A 19627-nucleotide genomic window follows, 5' to 3' on the forward strand; every position below is an offset into this window, starting at 1 on the left:
CAAGTTTATATATTAATTTATAGTTGCTGTATTAAATTAGTCTATGCGATTCCTTTCAATATATATATATATATATATATACGCAATAGCATTGAAATAAAAATAAAATTTACAAGTTTTTTTTAATAAAATTAAAAGAGACGTGATAACATTATAATCTTAGAAGTTTTTTATTCCATTATAAGATAAACATATATGTGTATATAAGCAGAGAATTTGAGAAAATTTTAACTAACAAAATTATCTTTTATTCTTCATTTTGTTATTAAATTGATAATTAAAATAATTTTAAAATAAAATCATTATAATATATTAATCTCTTACTTTTGTTATAACATTAAATAATTAATAATTAAAATATATTGATTTATTTACCAAATCAGATATTATATTAATAAAAATCAAATCTTGAATTTGGTCTACAATATAGTTTTACTATAAATGAAAAACCTTCTAAATGCCATGATTATCTTTGGGTAAAATAACCATAAATAGGAAAAGAAGTAAATTAAAAAAAGAAGAAGGGGTGATTGGGTAATGGACCACCTAAGTAACTAAGAACTTAGAATGGAACCTGGTGCTGTTAAGAATAGAAGAGACAAAAGCCCGGCGGAGGTGAGGGTTAGAAAAGGGTACTTTTCATCTTTCAAATTTTTACTCATTGAAAAGGAATGCCTAAGGGCGAAGCCAAGCAAACAGATTCTCTCTTCACTCAGTGTTTCCCAATATTCACTCTCGATTTCTTCTCTTATCCCACACCTATATATGCTTTTGAAACCCCACTCTCATAAACTACCGCATTCTACTCTATTCATCCGCTTCTGATTCTCGAGAGCAATGGCGAACCCACCAAAGCCATGGAAAGCGGAGTACGCCAAGTCCGCTCGATCATCTTGCAAAACTTGCAAGAGTGTTATCAACAAGGAGGTCTTCAGGCTAGGCAAAATGGTCCCAGCCACCCAGTTCGATGGCTTCATGCCCGTACATTCTCTCCATTGTTCCTTTTTTTTTGTTTTTTTTTTCTGGGTCTTCTGTTTTGTTTTGTTTTTCTTAATTCTGGGAATTGTTAAATACATGCAACTATAGTTTTCATTTTGATTCTGGTGGGATATTGTTAAATTGCTTATTAATGTGTTGTTTTCGTTATATCAAATTTATCTTTTAGGCTTTGGCAGTTGTCATTCACTGCTATGTTATTCTAAAACGCAAAATCTCCATGTTTCTGTCGTCATTTCTTTACCTTTTACTTAAACTTTACTCTTTGCCTTATTGTGGATGCTTAATTCTTCCAGCATTTTTACTTATGTTCGTCTGTTTTATGAATTAGATGTGGAACCATGCAGATTGTATACTAGGGAAAGCAAATCAGATAAAGTCGTACGTACTTCACTAATTTTCTGTTCTGTTTTCTGAAAGATAATCTGTATTGGATGCGGAGGTTAACTTTTTATCTTTCTTTTTTTTTATAAATGTGTAGTACTGATGATGTTGAAGGCATAGAATCCCTTCGATGGGAGGACCAACAAAAAATCAGGAACTACGTGGAATCAGGTGGACCTTCAAATGCAAAAACTGTCACTCCTCAAGCCATGGAATATGCTATTGAAGTTTCACAAGCTTCTCGAGCCACTTGCAAGGGTTGCTCCCTGAAGATTATGAAAGGAGAGGTGGGTTGTTTATGTTTAATGCTTTATTCTATTTATGCTTTTCATATACTTGGTTTGTCTTTAGTTACTAATTTTTTGGTTACGTAAAATGGATCTACGGATTAAGTGTATAAGGTTGAAAGTATCAGTTCGAGGACCCAGTAAGTGTATAAGGTGGAAAGTACTGCTTCAAGGACCTAGTAAAATTGATCTACGGATTAAGTGTATCAGGTTGAAAGTATCAGTTCAAGGACCCAGTAAGTGTATAAGGTGGAAAGTACTGCTTCAAGGACCTAGTAAATCAATCTTCTTTTGTTTGTTGCCTTAGCATAGGAAAAATTGATGGTGATAGAAGTTTGCTTCATGTTTAAGGATAGATTGGAAAGTTTTTACCTTTGGTCTTGCAATGAGTTATTAGATGCAAAATGGTAAGATAAACTGGTTTTATGTGGTCAGATCATTGTTCTGAGATACCGGCTGGATTAGAGCCATATGTTTTCTTCCATTAGGTGTTTCTGAGGTGTATATTTAGTTGAGATGTGTTAACATTTCACCTTTCTTCAGCTTTGAAATTAATGTGCTTTCTACCATTGTTTCCTCTCAAACATTGGTTTCTGGGCGGTTCCTTCGAACCAAATCAGATGCGTCATTTTTGTTGCTGTAGCATCTCAATATTTGTCTTTCAAATAAGAATCTCTTATGCTCTTCTTTGTTTTCTTGCTAAAGGTAAATATTTTTATAGTAAATATTCATTATATTAGAATGTTCTTTTCCTTTTTGTTTCTAGTTTATCTTAAAGAAAATTGATATATAAAAGAACATGGTAGAAGCATGAGATGAATTTTGAAATTCATTTATGTTTCCAGCTGATGGCTTTTATGCTGCTGCGTAAGTTTTTGTTACATTTAGCATTTTACAGTTTTTTAAGACAACATTGATGATGCTAGTTGTGCAGGAATGAGGTTTAACACTCTTTTGCCCATGGGCTTTTCTCATATCGTTAGGTTCGAATATCTTCCAAGCCTAAGGGTCAAGGATCTAAGGGATTGGTGTGGAACCATGCCAAGTGTTTTTTGGATTTGTCTCCAACTACTGAAGTGGAAAAGTTGCCTGGATGGGAACACATTCCATCTTCCGATCAGGCATCTATTTCTGCATTGGTTAAGAAGGTTCCTGCTGCTAAGACAGGTATGGGATTTACCATCCTAGGCTTTATCAGATGCCATGGGGGACTCTAAATTTTGACTTCAATTGTGTTCTGTTTGAATCGTCATTGTCCCTTTCAGGCAAAGGAACTGATGTACCAAAGGATCAACAGGCACAATCAACCTCCACAGCTGGTGCAAAACGTAAGAAGGATGTTGGTGATGATCAAAAATCAAAAATCACCAAGTTGGAAGGAGAAGTGTCGGCACCTGGGGCTGGGTGTACAAAGAATGCCAATGACTTGGCGGACAAAAAGCCAAAAGATTCTGATCTGGAAACGAAACTGGAGGCCCAGACTAAAGAACTGTGGGCTTTGAAGGATGAGTTGAAGAAACATGTTACAACAGCAGAACTGCGTGAAATGCTTGAGGCCAATGGTCAAGATGCAACAGGATCAGAACTTGATTTGCGTGACCGCTGGTAAGGTTACTCCTATGCTATGGATTTGATATTGTGTTTTTCCTTTTATGTAAATCACTAGTTGAGCAGTTTTCTTTTTTTCTTTAACTGTAATGGATGATTTTGGAGATACCTTGATGATGCAAATTGTTGTACCTATATCAGACACTTTATAATTGAACCTGTTGTTTGTGTGTGTATCTAAATGTAGTTTTCATGATGAATTGCTTAAGATTTTTCTCCGTGCCATGATGAACGTAAACTCTAATAAACTGCACTTAAAATTGAAAGGATTCTTTTGGTATAATTCTGTGCAGTGCTGATGGGATGATGTTTGGAGCACTTGGTAAATGCCCAATGTGTTCTGGTTGTCTTCGCTTTTCTGGAGGCAAATATCGCTGCCATGGCTACATTTCAGCATGGAGCAAGTGTTCTTACTCTACTTGTGAACCTGAACGTCTTAAAGGGAAATGGAAAGTACCAGATGAAACAAATAATGAATTTCTTAGCAAGGTATTAACTAATATTGACGTGATATGTAGAAGTGTTTAAACTGTAACATTTTCCTGCCTCAAACTTTTGCAGTGGTTTAAATCACAAAAAATTAAAAAACCTGCTCGCATCCTGCCTCCACCTTCTGCTTCTTCAAGTCAAGCTGCTAATGGCCAATCTCAAACTTCAAATGTTGAAAGCTTGGCAAATTTGAAAGTTTCCATTGTTGGATTGCCTAAGGAGTCTTTGGTAATATCTCTTCCACTGTATTTTAAAAGTTAGTGAAGTTATATTCAGTTTGTTCAGAATAAATGTGAATGTTTGTTTATTCCTTGACGATATTTGCTCCTCAGGAAGAGTGGAAGGGAAAAATCAAGGAAGCAGGTGGTATGGTTCATGCCAAGATCAAGACTGGTATGTGCTTCCTGGACTATATTTTGATATAATTGCTTGTGTTGATTGGTTTTTATTTAATAAATAAGTAAATAATGTTACAGATACAAATTGCTTGGTTGTGAGTGGGGACTCGGAGGGTCATGATGCTGAGAGGAGGAAGGCAAGGTAAAGCTGCTTCCATATTTCTTCTCTTGAGTTCTTCATTCATTTTAGACTCATTTAAAGTGTTTCACTTTTCAGGAGAATGAGATTGCCAATTGTTAGGGAGGACTATCTTGTTGATTGTTTTAAAAAACAGAAGAAGCTTCCTTTTGATTTGTACAAAGTTGAAGCCATCGGTGAGGCCTCTAGCATGGTCACTGTCAAAGTAAAAGGACGAAGTGCTGTGCATGAAGCCTCTGGTCTGCAAGATTCATGTCATATACTTGAGGACAGTGGAAGTATATATAACACAACTCTGAACTTGTCCGACTTATCAACCGGTGTTAACAGGTTCATTTTATACACCTGTCTCTGTTGTTGGCTTTCTAATCTGTTATAGCTGACTGACATTCCTGATTTCGAACTTGTGTTAAATGTTTTCCTTATTGCTTATTGACATATGCAACTTAATGATTGTGTGTTCCTTGCTTCTTCAGAGGATAATAAGGGCATTTTTCTTGCCTTAATCCTCTTTGAAGACTGACACACATGCTACTTTGGAAACATTGTGTTTTCCCCATTGCTTTTTTGACCTACTGTACTTGGACTTGGACATGAGTGTTGGACATGGTTATGTGTCCATCTCTGGTATGTTCAAATTTTCTCAAAATTCCCATGTATTTTGAGAGTTTTTGGAGGATCATATCCTATACTCATTTTTGGATAAGTGCCAGACGTGAGTACCGGACATGGGCACTTCAAGAAAGATGAAGAGTCGGAGTAGCATAGTTTCTGACTGTTTTGTATATCAATTTATCGCCACATTAATTTTGCCACTTAGCTTTCTTAATTTTCTGTTTTAGTATTTTTGTTCTCTTTTGATTATTTTCCTTCTCAATAAATGTTAACTTCTACTTGTTTGTTATGTGAAGTTACTACATCCTCCAAATAATCCAAGAAGATAAAGGGTCTGGTTGTTATGTATTCCGTAAATGGGGTCGTGTTGGGAATGAAAAAATTGGCGGAAGCAAATTGGAAGAGATGCCAAAATCAGATGCAATCTCTGAATTCAAACGTTTATTTCTTGAGAAAACTGGGAACTCATGGGAGGAATGGGAAAAGAAACAAAATTTCCAGAAACAGCCTGGCAGATTTTTCCCTTTGGATATTGTATTGCTTATTTTCTTTCCGTCTTTCATCAAATGTGTTATGCTTCTTGCTTGATAGTGGATTCCCTTTTCTTATAGTTCACTTTTACATGCTGGAAATTGTAGGATTATGGAGTTAACAAACAGGTGTCAGAAAAGAAGCACACTGATGCAGATAGTCAACTTCCTCCTTCCTTACTTGAATTGGTGAAGATGCTTTTTAATGTGGAAACATACAGGCAAATTGCCCATTTTCCAAGCAAACTCTCCCCTCTCTTATTCTCTCAAATTACTTTGATCTCTTAAAGATCCATTCTTGATTACAGGGCCGCAATGATGGAGTTTGAGATTAATATGTCGGAAATGCCCCTTGGAAAGCTAAGCAAAAGCAATATTCAGAAAGGTAGGTAACTGTAAAATCTGGTTTATTTTCTCTATCATGCTGAACAACTTAGAGGTTGCATTCTAGGAGTTAAATTTCTGGCATATGCAGAGTAGAAATTTTAGTAACCATATCTTCTTGGCCCAGGTTTTGAGGCATTAACAGAGATACAAAATCTATTGAATAGTGATGCTTCTGATTCTTCTCTCAAAGAAAGCTTGATTGTTGATGCCAGCAATAGATTTTTTACTGTTATTCCTTCTATCCATCCACATGTCATAAGGGATGAAGATGATTTTAAGGCAAAGGTATACATCCTACATATTATTACCTTTTCTTGATTTTTGACTGCTTTCAATTCAATGATGGTACCGTGTCACAGTCCGTCAAATTTGATTTCCTTTCACTTGAGACAGTTATGGCCTAGTTAAACCCAAATTATAAGGTCTAGTTTGTGCCGTATTTAAATGTTTGGGGACCAATTTCCATTGTGTAAAAAAATAAAGTAGTCTATTTAATTATCTCGCATGCATCTAGTTTAATTTACTTGTCTGCTTCCTGTATTGGTTTATTTTAAGCAGTCCCAACTCTGTTTGATCTGAGCATTGGTGTTCTCATGTTCAATTCAGAAACAATTTCTCATTCTAGGATTGGTACTTAATTGCCTTCTCTTTTTTTTCCTTCCTTAAATACTGAAGGTGTTATGCTGTTTCCTTATGACATCTTCAACTCTTTTGCAGATTAGGTGCCTAGGTTGTAGCTCTTTGTTAAAATTTGTTGATTGCTTGTACTGTGCTAGATTATAGCTGGACATTTTCTCCTTGTATTGTACCATTATGCTGTTGGTGAAATGCCATTTTCATTTTGTAGAACCTACATTTTCTCGGCACTTGATAGTTAGGTGCTATTCTTTGCTACAAAGAACACTGTTAAAAATTTTGAAAATGTTATTGACTGGTTATCTTGAGACTGCTTTGTTGTGGTATCATCTACCATGGGTATGAGTGAGATGCCAATGTTTTTTACACTATTGTATGCAGAAGGCAGGAAGTTGGGAGTCAACTTGCTCAATTATTGCTTGAAAACTGTTTAAACTAATCTGCAAGTTTATACAATCTTTCTATGAGTAATCTATGGTCCTCCTTTTCTGCTTGAAATGTAGGTGAAAATGTTGGAAGCTCTTCAAGACATTGAAATAGCCTCAAGACTAGTAGGTTTTGATGTCGACAATGATGACTCCCTTGATGAAAAATATAAGAAACTCCATTGTGATATTACTCCCCTTCCTCATGATAGTGAAGATTTTCAGTTGATTGAGAAATATCTCCTTACCACTCATGCCCCTACTCATACTGTGAGTATGCATTTTGCATTTGTGAAAAGCTCTTACTGTTAACTGGTTATGGGCTTGTTTATTGTTTCCCCCACCTCTGCCTCTCTCCTGTAGATTCAATTTGCAATATTAAATTACTGCAACTATATATATTTTACTCGCAGGATTGGAAGCTTGAATTGGAAGAAGTATTCTCACTTGAAAGAGAAGGAGAACTTGATAAGTTTGCTCCTTACAGAGAAAAGCTTAGTAACAGAATGCTTCTCTGGCATGGTAAATGGCTTTGTTATTTACGCAAGAGATGCGTGCTTCGCAAATTGCTACAAATAATTTGGGGCAATTTTCCTCATACTATGGTTTGTTTTTTTTTTTTTTTATGCAGGTTCTCGGTTGACAAATTTTGTAGGGATACTTAGCCAGGGACTAAGAATAGCTCCTCCAGAAGCTCCAGCGACTGGCTATATGGTTCTCTTACATTTTCTTTATTGTACATCACTGTATACAGGACATACAAATTTCTTTCTCGAAATTAAATTTGTAACACTTTTGCATTCCAGTTTGGCAAGGGGGTCTATTTTGCTGATTTGGTCAGTAAGAGTGCTCAGTATTGCTTTACAGATAGGAAAAATCCTGTGGGCCTCATGCTTCTCAGCGAAGTTGCTTTAGGGGAGGTCTATGAACTAACAAAGGCCAAGGTTAGTGCACCGTCTATGCCAATGTGTAGATGCAGAACTTGGCATTTATTCATTATTTTTCTTTGCTTTTTGTCATTCTTGTTCAGTATATAGAAAAACTACCAAAAGGAAAGCACTCAACGAAAGGGCTCGGAAAGAAAGTACCTAAGAGGTCTGACTTTGTAAAGTGGAAGGATGACATTATTGTTCCTTGTGGCAAACCGGTTCCATCCAGTGTGAAGGAATCTGAGCTGATGTATAATGAATACATTGTTTATAACACTTCTCAAGTAAGTTAAAAGATCTTTTCTTTCCATATAGCTAAATATTGATTCTGGCATTTTGCAGTTGATGAGTTTATCTACCTTTAATGCATGAAATGAATTACAACTTTGGTTCGATTGCAATGTGCTTTACACATTTCCATCAGTGTATTATTTTCTCTGTAGCCCTTTCCTCAAAGATGCCATCATTTCTATCTCTGTCTTTTTAAGTGCTTTGAGGTTTTTCTTTAAGAAGTGGTTTGGGTTAGATGAACAATGGATTTAATTTTGAAATCATAAGATTAAGGTTTGAAAGGTGCTGAAAATATTTGAGGCTAAGAAATTGTTGGCATTGTTCAGGGAGGACTAAATGACCTTTTTTTGAAGTAACCTATGACATATTTCGTTCTTGCAGTACTTAAGTGGCCTTGTTTAAAATTGAGTGGATATGTGTAATTATTATTACTACCAACCTACCATCTAGGTTACCTGGATTCGAGGAAAGTGTTTGGGGAGGACTAAATGACCTTAACCTCTGACATATTTTGTTCTGGGTGTAACATGTAGCCTTGTTTGAAATTAATTGGACGTGTGTTGTTATTATTACTACCACCTACCGCCTATAGCATCAGGTCCTGGGGTAAGTGACGTGATGGGTATGCTTAATTTTTCTGTAAGTTTTTCCATACATTTGGAAGATTATACCCTTATATCTATGTCTGAACATTTGTCAGACACAAGTACTTCATAAAAACTGAAGAGTCCGTTTAATATAGCTACCACTGCTGCTAAACCTGCTCCTAACAATGTTATTGCTATAATTATTGAAATCCAATTGATGTTCTTAATGTGATTTGTACTTATCATCTACAATATTGTTGATTGGGACAGGTTAAGATGCAGTTCCTGTTGAAAGTGAGGTTTCATCACAAGAGGTGAAGGAAGGTGATGGATGTTTATAATGTATTTTGGTGAAGGGCATATCTGTATAAATGTTAAAACAAAAACGTTTGTGCCGTTGTGCATTTTTTGAAGCAAGGTCGAGTCTTGATAAGATCTAGTTTTGGGGATTGGCTTGGAGATCTTTAACTGGAGCCTGTTATGTCAAAGCTTTTTGTAAGTAATGGAAAAACAGTTGCTACTTTAATCCATTTCTTCTAAGAAAGATTTCATCTTCTCTCTCTACAAGGTGGGATTAATGGTAATGGGCATTCCAGCTTATTGCTTTGTTGTTCATATGACAAGATTTGATAGCTTTAGCTTCACTTTGAATAGCTCTTGATCCCTCTATTCAGCTGTTTAAGCCGGTAGAATCTGGAATCCCCACCCAAGAGCTTAAAGTTAGATTAGAGATCACCTAAGGATAGATTTTGCTTTATCAGTCACAGCTCCTCAACTACATAGATATTATGTTATATGAATGAGAAACGTCAACCTATTAATGATGTAGAAATTATTGGTTTGCATGTGCATGGATGACGCTGTAACTTAACATGAATTATGAATGCTGGTAACATTTTGTGGCTACAAATGATTTTGCATTTCTTTTCATATGAATTTTTAGCCTGGTTACTGGTGTGGTGGCAAGGGGTTAGCTAGCGAGGAAGACCCTATGGCAGGTGTGTACTGTTTTTGACTCAAACCGCCATTATTCTCTGTTAGGGAGTGACGAACCATTAACCCATTTATGCTTCTTTTTTAGGCTGCAATGCAATTAGGGTTGGGTACGATTTTTGTTAACTCTTTGGGCTGATGTAGCAGAAACCCACACCATGTTTTACTCCGGTTCCAGCTGTTTTGGATTTAGTCTTTTGGGTTGATTGACTTTCACGTTTGCCTATGGCTGATGCAAATATAGTATATGCCATACATGCATAACTGCGACCCAACTCCCAGCATTTATTTATTTTCGAAAAACGACTGAATTTCCAAAAAAAATGTAATTTTGTTAAAAAAATTATGAGATTAGGTCATTTTATCAAAAAATTACGGGAATAGGTTAATTTTATGAAAACACTTTCAGTTGGAACTATTTTTAATGTATTTGTAGGAAAATGTTTTTAGCTGGAAGTAGTTTTCTTGTGTTATGTTTTTTAGGGTTAGGGTTTTATTTTTTAAAATTTAGAGTTAGGGTTTTTAGGGTTAAGATTTTATTTTTTAAAATTTAGAGTTAGGGTTTAGGGTTTTTAAAGTATGGTTAGAGTTTTTTGGTTTTAGGGTTTCTTTTTTATATATATTATTTTTTTTTATAATTTTTGAGTTGTATAGTTAATAATGATTTAATTTGATGTTTAGAAGTATCGTATTTACACCGATCGTATATTCTAATTATGCGAATTGTAAATTTGAATTCACATCATAATCGAAACTCGAACTACTCGGTTTGATTAAATATTCCAATGCATTATTTTTGAACATTGAGATAGGTTTAAAAAATATATCCCCAAAATCCTGGGATATTTGATGGTCGAGAGGTTAAAAGTTTGGAGTTGAAATTTTTTTAGTGCATGTCAAGAGAAAACGCTCCACGTAGGAATTTTTTTAGTGCATGTCAGGAAAAAAAACACTGAAAGTGCCTCTAGCTGGATGTATTTTTAGTTGATGTGGCTAGAAAATGCATCCTGTTGGAGGTGTTTTTAATGCTTTTTTTTACAGGCACTGAAAAAGCGTCCTATGTGGAGCGCGTTCTCTCTAGAAATTTTAACTCCCACTAGCTTGAGAAAATTTTCTGAATCAATTGGCACTCACCTCTAATAAATGCAATCTATTTCAACATTGAGTGGCATAAGGTATTTACGAGAAAAGAAAATTGAAAGATCATAAGAAGAGAAGTTTGCACATAAGACATAATTTGGAGCTACCATGCAATTTGTTTGAAGTAAGGACCATTTTTTGTTGTTCATATTTAGTTACAACACTATTTCTCTACATGATGTTTTTGTTTTGAACATGTGGAACAGGTTATTTCGTTGAAAATGAGTGGATAACTTAATGTTTTATTATGACGGTGAAGTGAATGACATCGAGAATGGGGTCATTTTTTTATCAGAGAACACAGCGCTGTTGGTTTTTAACCAGAACATACAATTGCTAGAACTTCAGACAAAAATTAAGAGGAAAAGCATCAGATCCAACCAGATGAGAGTTTTATCCCTTAAATATTGATTTTGTGCTTCGGTCGACCCCGTCATATATGATACTTTCGATATCAGAGGTGCAAGAGGGTTGAAGGCGATGATGCAAAATCATATTGACAGTGGATTACCATTTCTCGAGTTGGTGCAAGAATAGATGAAGGCCTTCGGAGGTCAACACATGTTCTTGTTCGAGAGGTCAGAATGAGAGAACAAGCCAAGAGTCCAACGACATAGTTGTGTGGTGGGTTCATCGTTTTATTAAAAAGTTCACATTATGATATCCCAGAATCATCAATAGGAAGACACTCATCTATTTTGGCCCTAGATGTCAACTACGGCAGTGGGTATACTGAACAGTCGAGGTTTGGTGGTACCACAAAATACTGGACCCATGCACGGTACTCAGTTGGTGGTTTTGATTTGAACTTCGGTTAGCCGATGTTCAATGCTAGGAAAACTTATAGGGAATGACATCAAGTTCCAGCGGTTGGCAATCAATAGCTGATTTTGATTATTTCGACAACTATACAAGAAATGATGATGTACTCTCTACGACATCTACCAGCGAGGGGATATTTAACCCTGGAGATGTTGGTTGGGTTGAGAATGAAGAGGGCACTAAATCCGATGCCAAATCCAATCGAGGAGCCTGATGTTCATGGATCAGAAATTGCATTATTTTCTAAATCGGAGCTAGTTCCAACTGAACCAGAAGATGGAGGTTCAGACTATGAAGGTTCAAGTGAAGATGCCGAAGAAGATCCACGATTCAGGGCATATTCATGTCCAATCACATGCATAATGTGGACATATCAGCAGAAGATGAGTTGGAGTTTGCAAAACTACCATACAGAAGATCGAGTCATACGAGTTCTTTGTTGGATTCAAGTAATTTAGAAGTAGGGAAGGAGTTTTCCTCTAAAGATGGTTTTGTCGTTGCAATGAAGTGATACAATATCAAGAATGGGGTAAACTTCTACATTGTTAAGTCTCGATCTGACAAGTTCGAGGCGAAGTGCAAAATGCGAGAAATAGATATATGTGGAAAATCATGGCTTCTGTTAAAAAGAATATGGGGATACTATTTTGTATTACAACGACCGATGAATTACTTAATTTAATGTATTTGTGTTGTTGCAAGGAGTTCACCGGATCATTCAAAATTAGATTTGGAGATGACCACAAACATTATACAACCTATAGTTGAAGCGATTCTTGGGATTGTTGTGCCGATTTTAATTACAAATATTTGTATCCAGTTCGGTTACATGTCATTGTACCACAAGGGGGTGGATCGCAAAGTAGAAGGCATTGGAGAATATGCATAATGGGTGGGACACGTCGTATAACGATTTATGTCAGTGGTGTAGAGTCTGAGAGAGGTACGTTCCAGGTTGCGTAACCAATCTCGAAATGATGCATACGTACTACAACGATCGATTGCTCCGTGGATGCCAAAGTGTTCCATCGTTTCTTTTGGACTTTCAAGTTATGCCGACAGACATTCCAGTATTGTAAGCCACTGGTACAAATTGATGATACCTTTATGCATGGGAGATACACCTATCGGTTTTTGTTGGCTGTGGTTTAGGATGACAATAGAAAAATCTTGTCAATTGCCTTCGAAATAACACCAGAAGAGTCAACAGACGATTGAGATTTCTTCTTATCTAGGTTGAAGAGACTTGTTTGCCCCCAACCCTATATATGGGGTCATCTCTGACAAGGGACCTGGAATACTGGTCGCAATTGGACGGTAGGGAAACCTTTGGAACTGCACATACTGTAGGTATTGTCTAAGACATGTTGCGCTGAACTACCACAAATAGTACAATTCTGCAGCTTAGTGTGCATAAGTGATTAATATAGGTATGTATTCGCCACTATCAACTATTTGGTATTTAACTGGTCAACAGATGTTGTGATTAATGGATAACCTATTTACTTTCTCAATAGGGTACGAGCTCGTCTGACACTATTTCTGCGAAATGTTGGAAAATTTGCAGGCCATTAACGATGCAAGTGCTAGCTACCTATCCAACATACCCTTCAATTAATGGATACAATCATATGACAGGGGTCTACGATGGGCACATGATTACAAACCTGGCCAAATGCATCAATTTTGTCTTGAAGGGAATAATTCATTTGTTAATAACCTCAGTTGTCAAAGAAACATATTTTCGTTTTGCTAAAATTTTTCCAAAGCGAGCGGTGAAATATATTAGACAGATGTAGGATGACCACATTTGGAGTAAAGATGTATTAAAATAAATTAGGAAGGCTACAACACGAGCGAACTGTATGTATCCAGTGTGTCACTTGCACGAAGACATATTATTTCGGGTCACAGAGTTTGGCTAATAGAACCAAGGTACTATTAGGGGAGTGTATTGTGTAGACTTGAGATAATAAACCTGTGTATGTGGGAGGTTTGATGTACTTTATTTTCCATGCGCTCATGCAATTGTAGCATGTAGCTATCAAAGCTTGGATCATAGGAGCTTTATGGACAAAGTGTATAAACTAGAACATATGTATAACGTGTAGAGAAATGTATTCCTACCAGTCCTAAATGAACGTATGTGGTCGTCTGTATCGAACACTCCATTCAAGTTTTTACCTGATAGATTATCTTGTCGCAAACCAAAAGGTCAACTGACATCGACTCAGATATACGACAATTGAGCTTATGCGGGTGGTGTAAGAACCCAGGGCATACAATGTCTTCATGTCTAAAACGATAGGATGATATAAAGACAACACTTAATTAACATATTTAATAACTTTTTCCATTTATATACAAATTTTGGTGTTAGTTGTAAACACATGTTTTTATTATACCATACAAATAATAAAATGCAACCTTGTTCCATTGTTCTTGTACATCAGTGTTTTAATAATATGGAATGATAATGACAGCCAATTTTGGTGCAAAAATGATATTTATTTAAAAAACATAAGAATGTACAACATCGTTACAATAAAAACATTTCATATTTATTTAAAAATTTACATAAAAAGTACAAAAATAAAATAAATCAATTCAATATCTGGTAATATGTGCCATATCGGAGTAGATGTCGATTGCAAGCCAGATTCCTTCTTGGTTCAACTTCCGGTGTAGGTTTTGGTCTCGACCTTTCATCTTCTTCACCTTCGTTAGTAATTGATTGTGACCGGTTGGTCCTCGATTTCCATCTTGTATCCTCCGGTCTAGGAATAAGTGGTTGCAAATATGTTCCACCTTGGTAAAATAATAACCCCAAAGGTGTTTGTAACACCATCGACGTAACAGTATAATTATATTGTGTCCCATACACCAATGGTACATTGATTGGATAACCGATCGGTTCCCCAAACATTGATGACCTATATGTCATCGTCGACATCATGGTCGTTGGAAATGTCGATTATATTGGCATGTAATATGTCAGAGATAGAGGTTCATAAGCAAAACCTAGTATCAAAGTAGAAGCAGAAAAATGTGGTGCAATGTGTGGTGCTTATGTAAAAAAAGAAGGGGTTAGTATAAACACCAAAATAAATCGAGTCATACTAATTGGGGAGTGGTGCAATCATCAATGTCGGTTCTTACATTAGTAGTGATGATAGACCCACCTCAGCAGCTCCGTAGCTTCCTCGTATAAGGTGGCTTGGCCCTCGCCTCTTAATTTAGCAGATATTACTTACCATGAACCTTAAACCATGACATATACTCCGGATAGTAGACTCGCGAGTAAGTAAAAATTGGTACCTATTGTTCCAGATGTTGATATATTGCGTGTGAAATGTAATCCAATTCTCATCCGTCCTCCCCCTTAAGTCGACATGATGTAGATCTCCGATGTCTTGGGGTGCTATTGGAATCGATTGCCTGAAGCTGAATTGCCGCAACACTCTACCCAACTCATGCATCTTCACAGTAGCGTACATGACTAATGGCACTAAGAATTTCAATGGGATGTATTCTTGAATTGTCGGATCGGAGTAAGATATTCATTCAAACTATATTAAAATAATAAAAATTTTAGTTATCTATATACTACTAATTCTTAAATGAACTATGTTAATATTATATAATTCAAATTTAAAAAATAACATACATTCGCTTCCGGTCATTGGTTTAACAGAAACTGTATATCTCGAAGCTCATCAGGTAGCCCCACGTAACTCAGCCTATGGTTCCACCTATTGAAATAATATGTTAACACAACAATTTAAAATTTATATAATTTTATTATGGTAAATATATTATCTAATAAAATTTAACTTGTTACGAGTGGGAATGTATAAGGGTAGTTCGCTCGAGGATGTAAAATTACAGTCGATACCGCACCCATGATTGTTATAAAAGCATGCAACCATTGCTTTTGATTTTATGGTTTGGTCACCCGACACATCTCCGTGTATAACGTTACTAACATGACTGACCCCAAATTGAGTTCGCTCGCTTCTCTAAAGTTGAAAAGTTGTAGAAGTCACCTTAAATGGATGAGATTTCATGACTTATCAGGCATTAGGAGACTTCTAGTAATCATAAGGATGTATGCCCAAGCGTGTTGTACGTTTTGGACTTCAGTCGAATCCTCATCGAGCCTACCGAAATTTCTTCTTAGCCAATTCATATCTATCTGGGCTCTATAAATGGTTTCCAGAACCCGCTCTAAAAGTTTCTTACATACGTCTCTCCAATTAGCTACGTGAGCTGACCTAGTAACTATCGGCCCATCCACCAGTAACCCGAGCTGTAACTACACATTCTCCAAAATGATAGTGGACTCGTCGTATGGAATATGGAATTGGTGCATATCGGGTCTTCACATTTTCACTTGTAACACCCTAAAATTTAGGGTTTGAAGTTTTGAGATTTGTGTTTAAAGTTAGTGAATAAGTTGAGCAATTAGGTTGATTTTCAAGTTTTAATGTCAGAATGAGCTTGCTGGTTTGGTGGTTGGATGTGTGTTAGTTTACCTTTGAGTTCTGGGTTCGAATCCTTATGTGTGTTTGAGGAATTAATTTTATTTAAGTTTTGTTTTTTAAGTTATATATATATATATATTTTTCTTTATGTTATTTATTTTATTGTATTTTTATTTTTGGAAAAAAAAATTTGTTTCTAAAATTCTTTTGCACGTTCCCCCCCCTTTTTTTTGGTTTCCTCTCTTTTTCCACGTACTTGCTATTCTTTTTGGTTCTTTTACCTTTCTCTTTTTCATTGTTGGCGAATTAATTACCATCGTATTTTTGTTCTCAAAATAAATTCTGGGTTCTAGTATTGACGTTGTTGGCTGATTGTCCTTGTGTGTTACGTTTGATTGGTTGCGAAATTAGGTAAGTTTTGTCTTTGGAATTAAATGAATAATTGCTTCAGTTTCATTTATGTTGTTGGATTGAATTATAATAGTTTGGTTGTGTGTATAATTGAGGTCTCTAAATGGTTTGGTGGAGCGAATCGAGTAGTTTTCGGTACTTGTTATCGTATTCTAAGGTGTGTGTTCTAAAACTGTTCAATTTCGATATCGAATTGCTGTTGGATTCTATGGAATTCGGAAACTTCTTGTATGTTCTTGAAATTGTTGATTTTAGGTATTGGATTGCATGTTATTCTATAAATTCTGGTATAGTTCAGAGTTACCAAGTGTTAGGGGCCATTTTGATGTCAGAACCATAATTTTTAGCCTATTTCGGTGTGGTTTTGTGACCACACGGGTGGCCATATGAGAGTGTAAGACACACGGGCAGTCCACACGGTCGTGTGAAATTGGGAATTGGGGTTTTTGGGCGATTTTTGTTGCCACACGACCGTCTGGGTACGATTTGGGGATTTTTTTCAATTTTCACACAGATGTGTGAGATTTCCACACGGTCGTGTCTATTCTACACTTAATTTTAACACTTTTGGACAGTGAGTTACATGGGCTGTTTACACGGGAGTGTGTCCCCTCCACACGGGCGTGTGTGGCATTAATATGGGCGTGTAAACCCCCCACACGGCCTATGCACTTCCATACGGCCGGGATGTACAGCCGTGTAGCCCTATTTTGCCAATTTTTCTACTGTGTCTATTTTTGTTCTGATTATGATTCTGTGTGTTCTGACCCTTGGCTAGGTCTTAGTAAGGGTGGTCGAGACTTTGTTTTGGCCTAAACTTATGCGTTATTTGCAATCATAGCTCTAATTAAGCGATTCAATTGAGTGTTAATTGTTGTTGTGTTATATCTGATTCTGATTCTGGGCATTTGAATGTGTGAATTTCTGATTCCATATTCTGTTTCTGTAAGTCTGTCTACAAATAGTGTGCATTTTGTATTTGTATTAATCTTTTTGGGTTGGGTTGTGAATAAAAGGAAAATTGATTCTGATATGGCAGTTTAACTGCAACTTATCGGTATCGCGATTTACCGCAATGCACTGTACTGCATATACGCCAGCCTTGTTGCGTATTATTATCTGAGTGGCTTAGTCCACATACATGGTGTGTAGGGTTGGATGAGACTTTCAAGGTCCTATTTGGTGTGTTTGGTTGGATGAGCTTAAACAGCTCTTTTGGGGTGTATTCGGAGGACGGAGAGGTGTTTTGGCTGGACGGGTGGATTTTTTTTATTAATTGTTGCATTCATTCCGCATTTTTTCTGTCTGTCTGATTGCGAGACTAACTGTTTATAGATCGAGGTGTTTCAGTACTGATATGTTTGAATTGTTTATGAAGACTATTCGTATATCGGATTGCCATTGAGATATTTTTTTATTGTGACACTTTGGTGTTTGTTTTTCTGTCGTTTTCGAACTCACACCGAGCTCGTGTAGCTCACCCCCTTAGTTTATCCCTTTCTCATTTTCTTTAGCTAGACTTAGTATGTTGGAGATCTCAGAGTGATATGTTTTACACAAACTAATAAAATGACTTTTCATACTTTTTAAATTTGTGAACTGTTTAGGACTATAAACATCTATAAAGAATGTGGTACAATCAAATTTTGGATTTTCATAAATAGTTTTGTTTTGAATTCTAGAAACTTGAAACTTTACTTCCGAACGCCTTCGACGTGACTTGAATTCTTTATTTTGAATCCTAAAAGGGCGAAACGGTTTAGTTCGATTTTAATAACAGTGTTCGTATAAGATTTTAACAACTCGTTTGTAAAATTATTTCAGATCGCTTCGATGATCAATGTAATCTCCAAGATTCGGTCTAAACTTCTAGGCCGGGTTTTGGGTTGTTTCACCACCAACGTGCTTACCATGTGGGCTCTAATTTACACCCCGACCAATAAGGGCCACGTGCAAAAATCTGGCTTCCCTTAAGTATGGTTCGATTACGGGTGATGGAGGAGCAGGTAAATTACAAATATAAGTTTCTAAAATTCGATCTTTCGCCTATATATAAAAAACATACAAAATATTATATTTCAATATAACAATAAAATATTTAAATTAAATTACATTAAATATAATAAAAATTTCTTACCATTTGCTATTGATCAACGAAATGTGCTTGTTATCAAAATGGATTAGAGATTGTGTCATTGTTAATTTTGAAAAATAGGAAATAAATTGTAATATAAAAATATTTTACAAAAACTTAAGACAATTTCTTTAAAAATAAAGTTGAGAAAGAAATAATTTTTAGTGAGAAATTATGAAAGAATTGAGAGAAATTTTAAAGAGTTTTTTAGAATGTGAGAGAGAGTTGAGATTGATTTAAAGAAAAAATGAAACGGGGGGTTATATAAAAAATGGTATATGACAATTAAGGAGTGGGGGAATGCTTCTAACTGGAAGTGTTTTCCTGCAAATAAGTTGAAAACGCTTCCAATTGGAAGCGCTTTTCTGCATATCACTTGAAAACGTTTTTAGCTGGAAGCGTTTTCATAAAATTATCCTATTCCTATAATTTTCAAGAAAATGGTCTAATCTCGTAATTTTTAAAAAACAATTGGCATTTTTTTAGGTAATGCATTCTAGAAAAATAGTTGGTGGATTGTTGTTACATAAATATACACGTTTTGTGGTGTAAAATACTTTTTAGAAGCCAAAAATTCACAAAATAATAATTGAAAGATTATGAGCTTCACGTGAAGAAAATCCCTTCACTATTGTTATCTATTTTGTGTTGATAATCCTTTAACAATTACTTCAACATTTAACTCTGTTAATATTCACTAAAAGTATCAATTTAATTGCTTAGTCTAAAAGGAGCTTTTGCTTAAAATAAAGTAAAAGCTTACATAACTTAAAAATACTAGTGTCAGTCACTAACATATGGCATATAGATTTAGATGCTTCTTATATCATTCAAGTTCACATGAGAAAGAGATGTTAACCGCCCTTAACAACCAAGATTGTTATTTCAATATTTGAACAACCTATGAATCAATTTAAAACATTGAGTTTTATTTTCACCTCA

The 19627-nt window shown here is 35.7% G+C and overlaps 1 protein-coding gene across 1 annotated transcript; it reads left to right on the plus strand.

Annotated features, from left to right (window-relative positions):
* Positions 1–521: 521 nt before the first annotated feature.
* On the plus strand, positions 522–9268 carry LOC108460895 (poly [ADP-ribose] polymerase 1). The gene is made up of 20 exons (XM_017760592.2): positions 522–981; positions 1328–1377; positions 1478–1667; positions 2651–2834; positions 2933–3272; positions 3569–3764; positions 3837–3992; positions 4097–4157; positions 4241–4304; positions 4380–4631; positions 5213–5450; positions 5555–5667; positions 5755–5831; positions 5958–6118; positions 6973–7164; positions 7308–7416; positions 7526–7608; positions 7701–7838; positions 7925–8107; positions 8972–9268. Exons 1-20 carry the CDS (start codon positions 838–840, stop codon positions 9017–9019), a joined length of 2979 nt encoding a protein of 992 aa, XP_017616081.2. The 5' UTR covers positions 522–837; the 3' UTR covers positions 9020–9268.
* The last annotated feature ends 10359 nt before the right edge of the window (positions 9269–19627 follow it).

This window comes from Gossypium arboreum, chromosome 11 (genome assembly GCF_025698485.1).
Source record: "Gossypium arboreum isolate Shixiya-1 chromosome 11, ASM2569848v2, whole genome shotgun sequence".
Taxonomy (NCBI): domain Eukaryota; kingdom Viridiplantae; phylum Streptophyta; class Magnoliopsida; order Malvales; family Malvaceae; genus Gossypium; species Gossypium arboreum.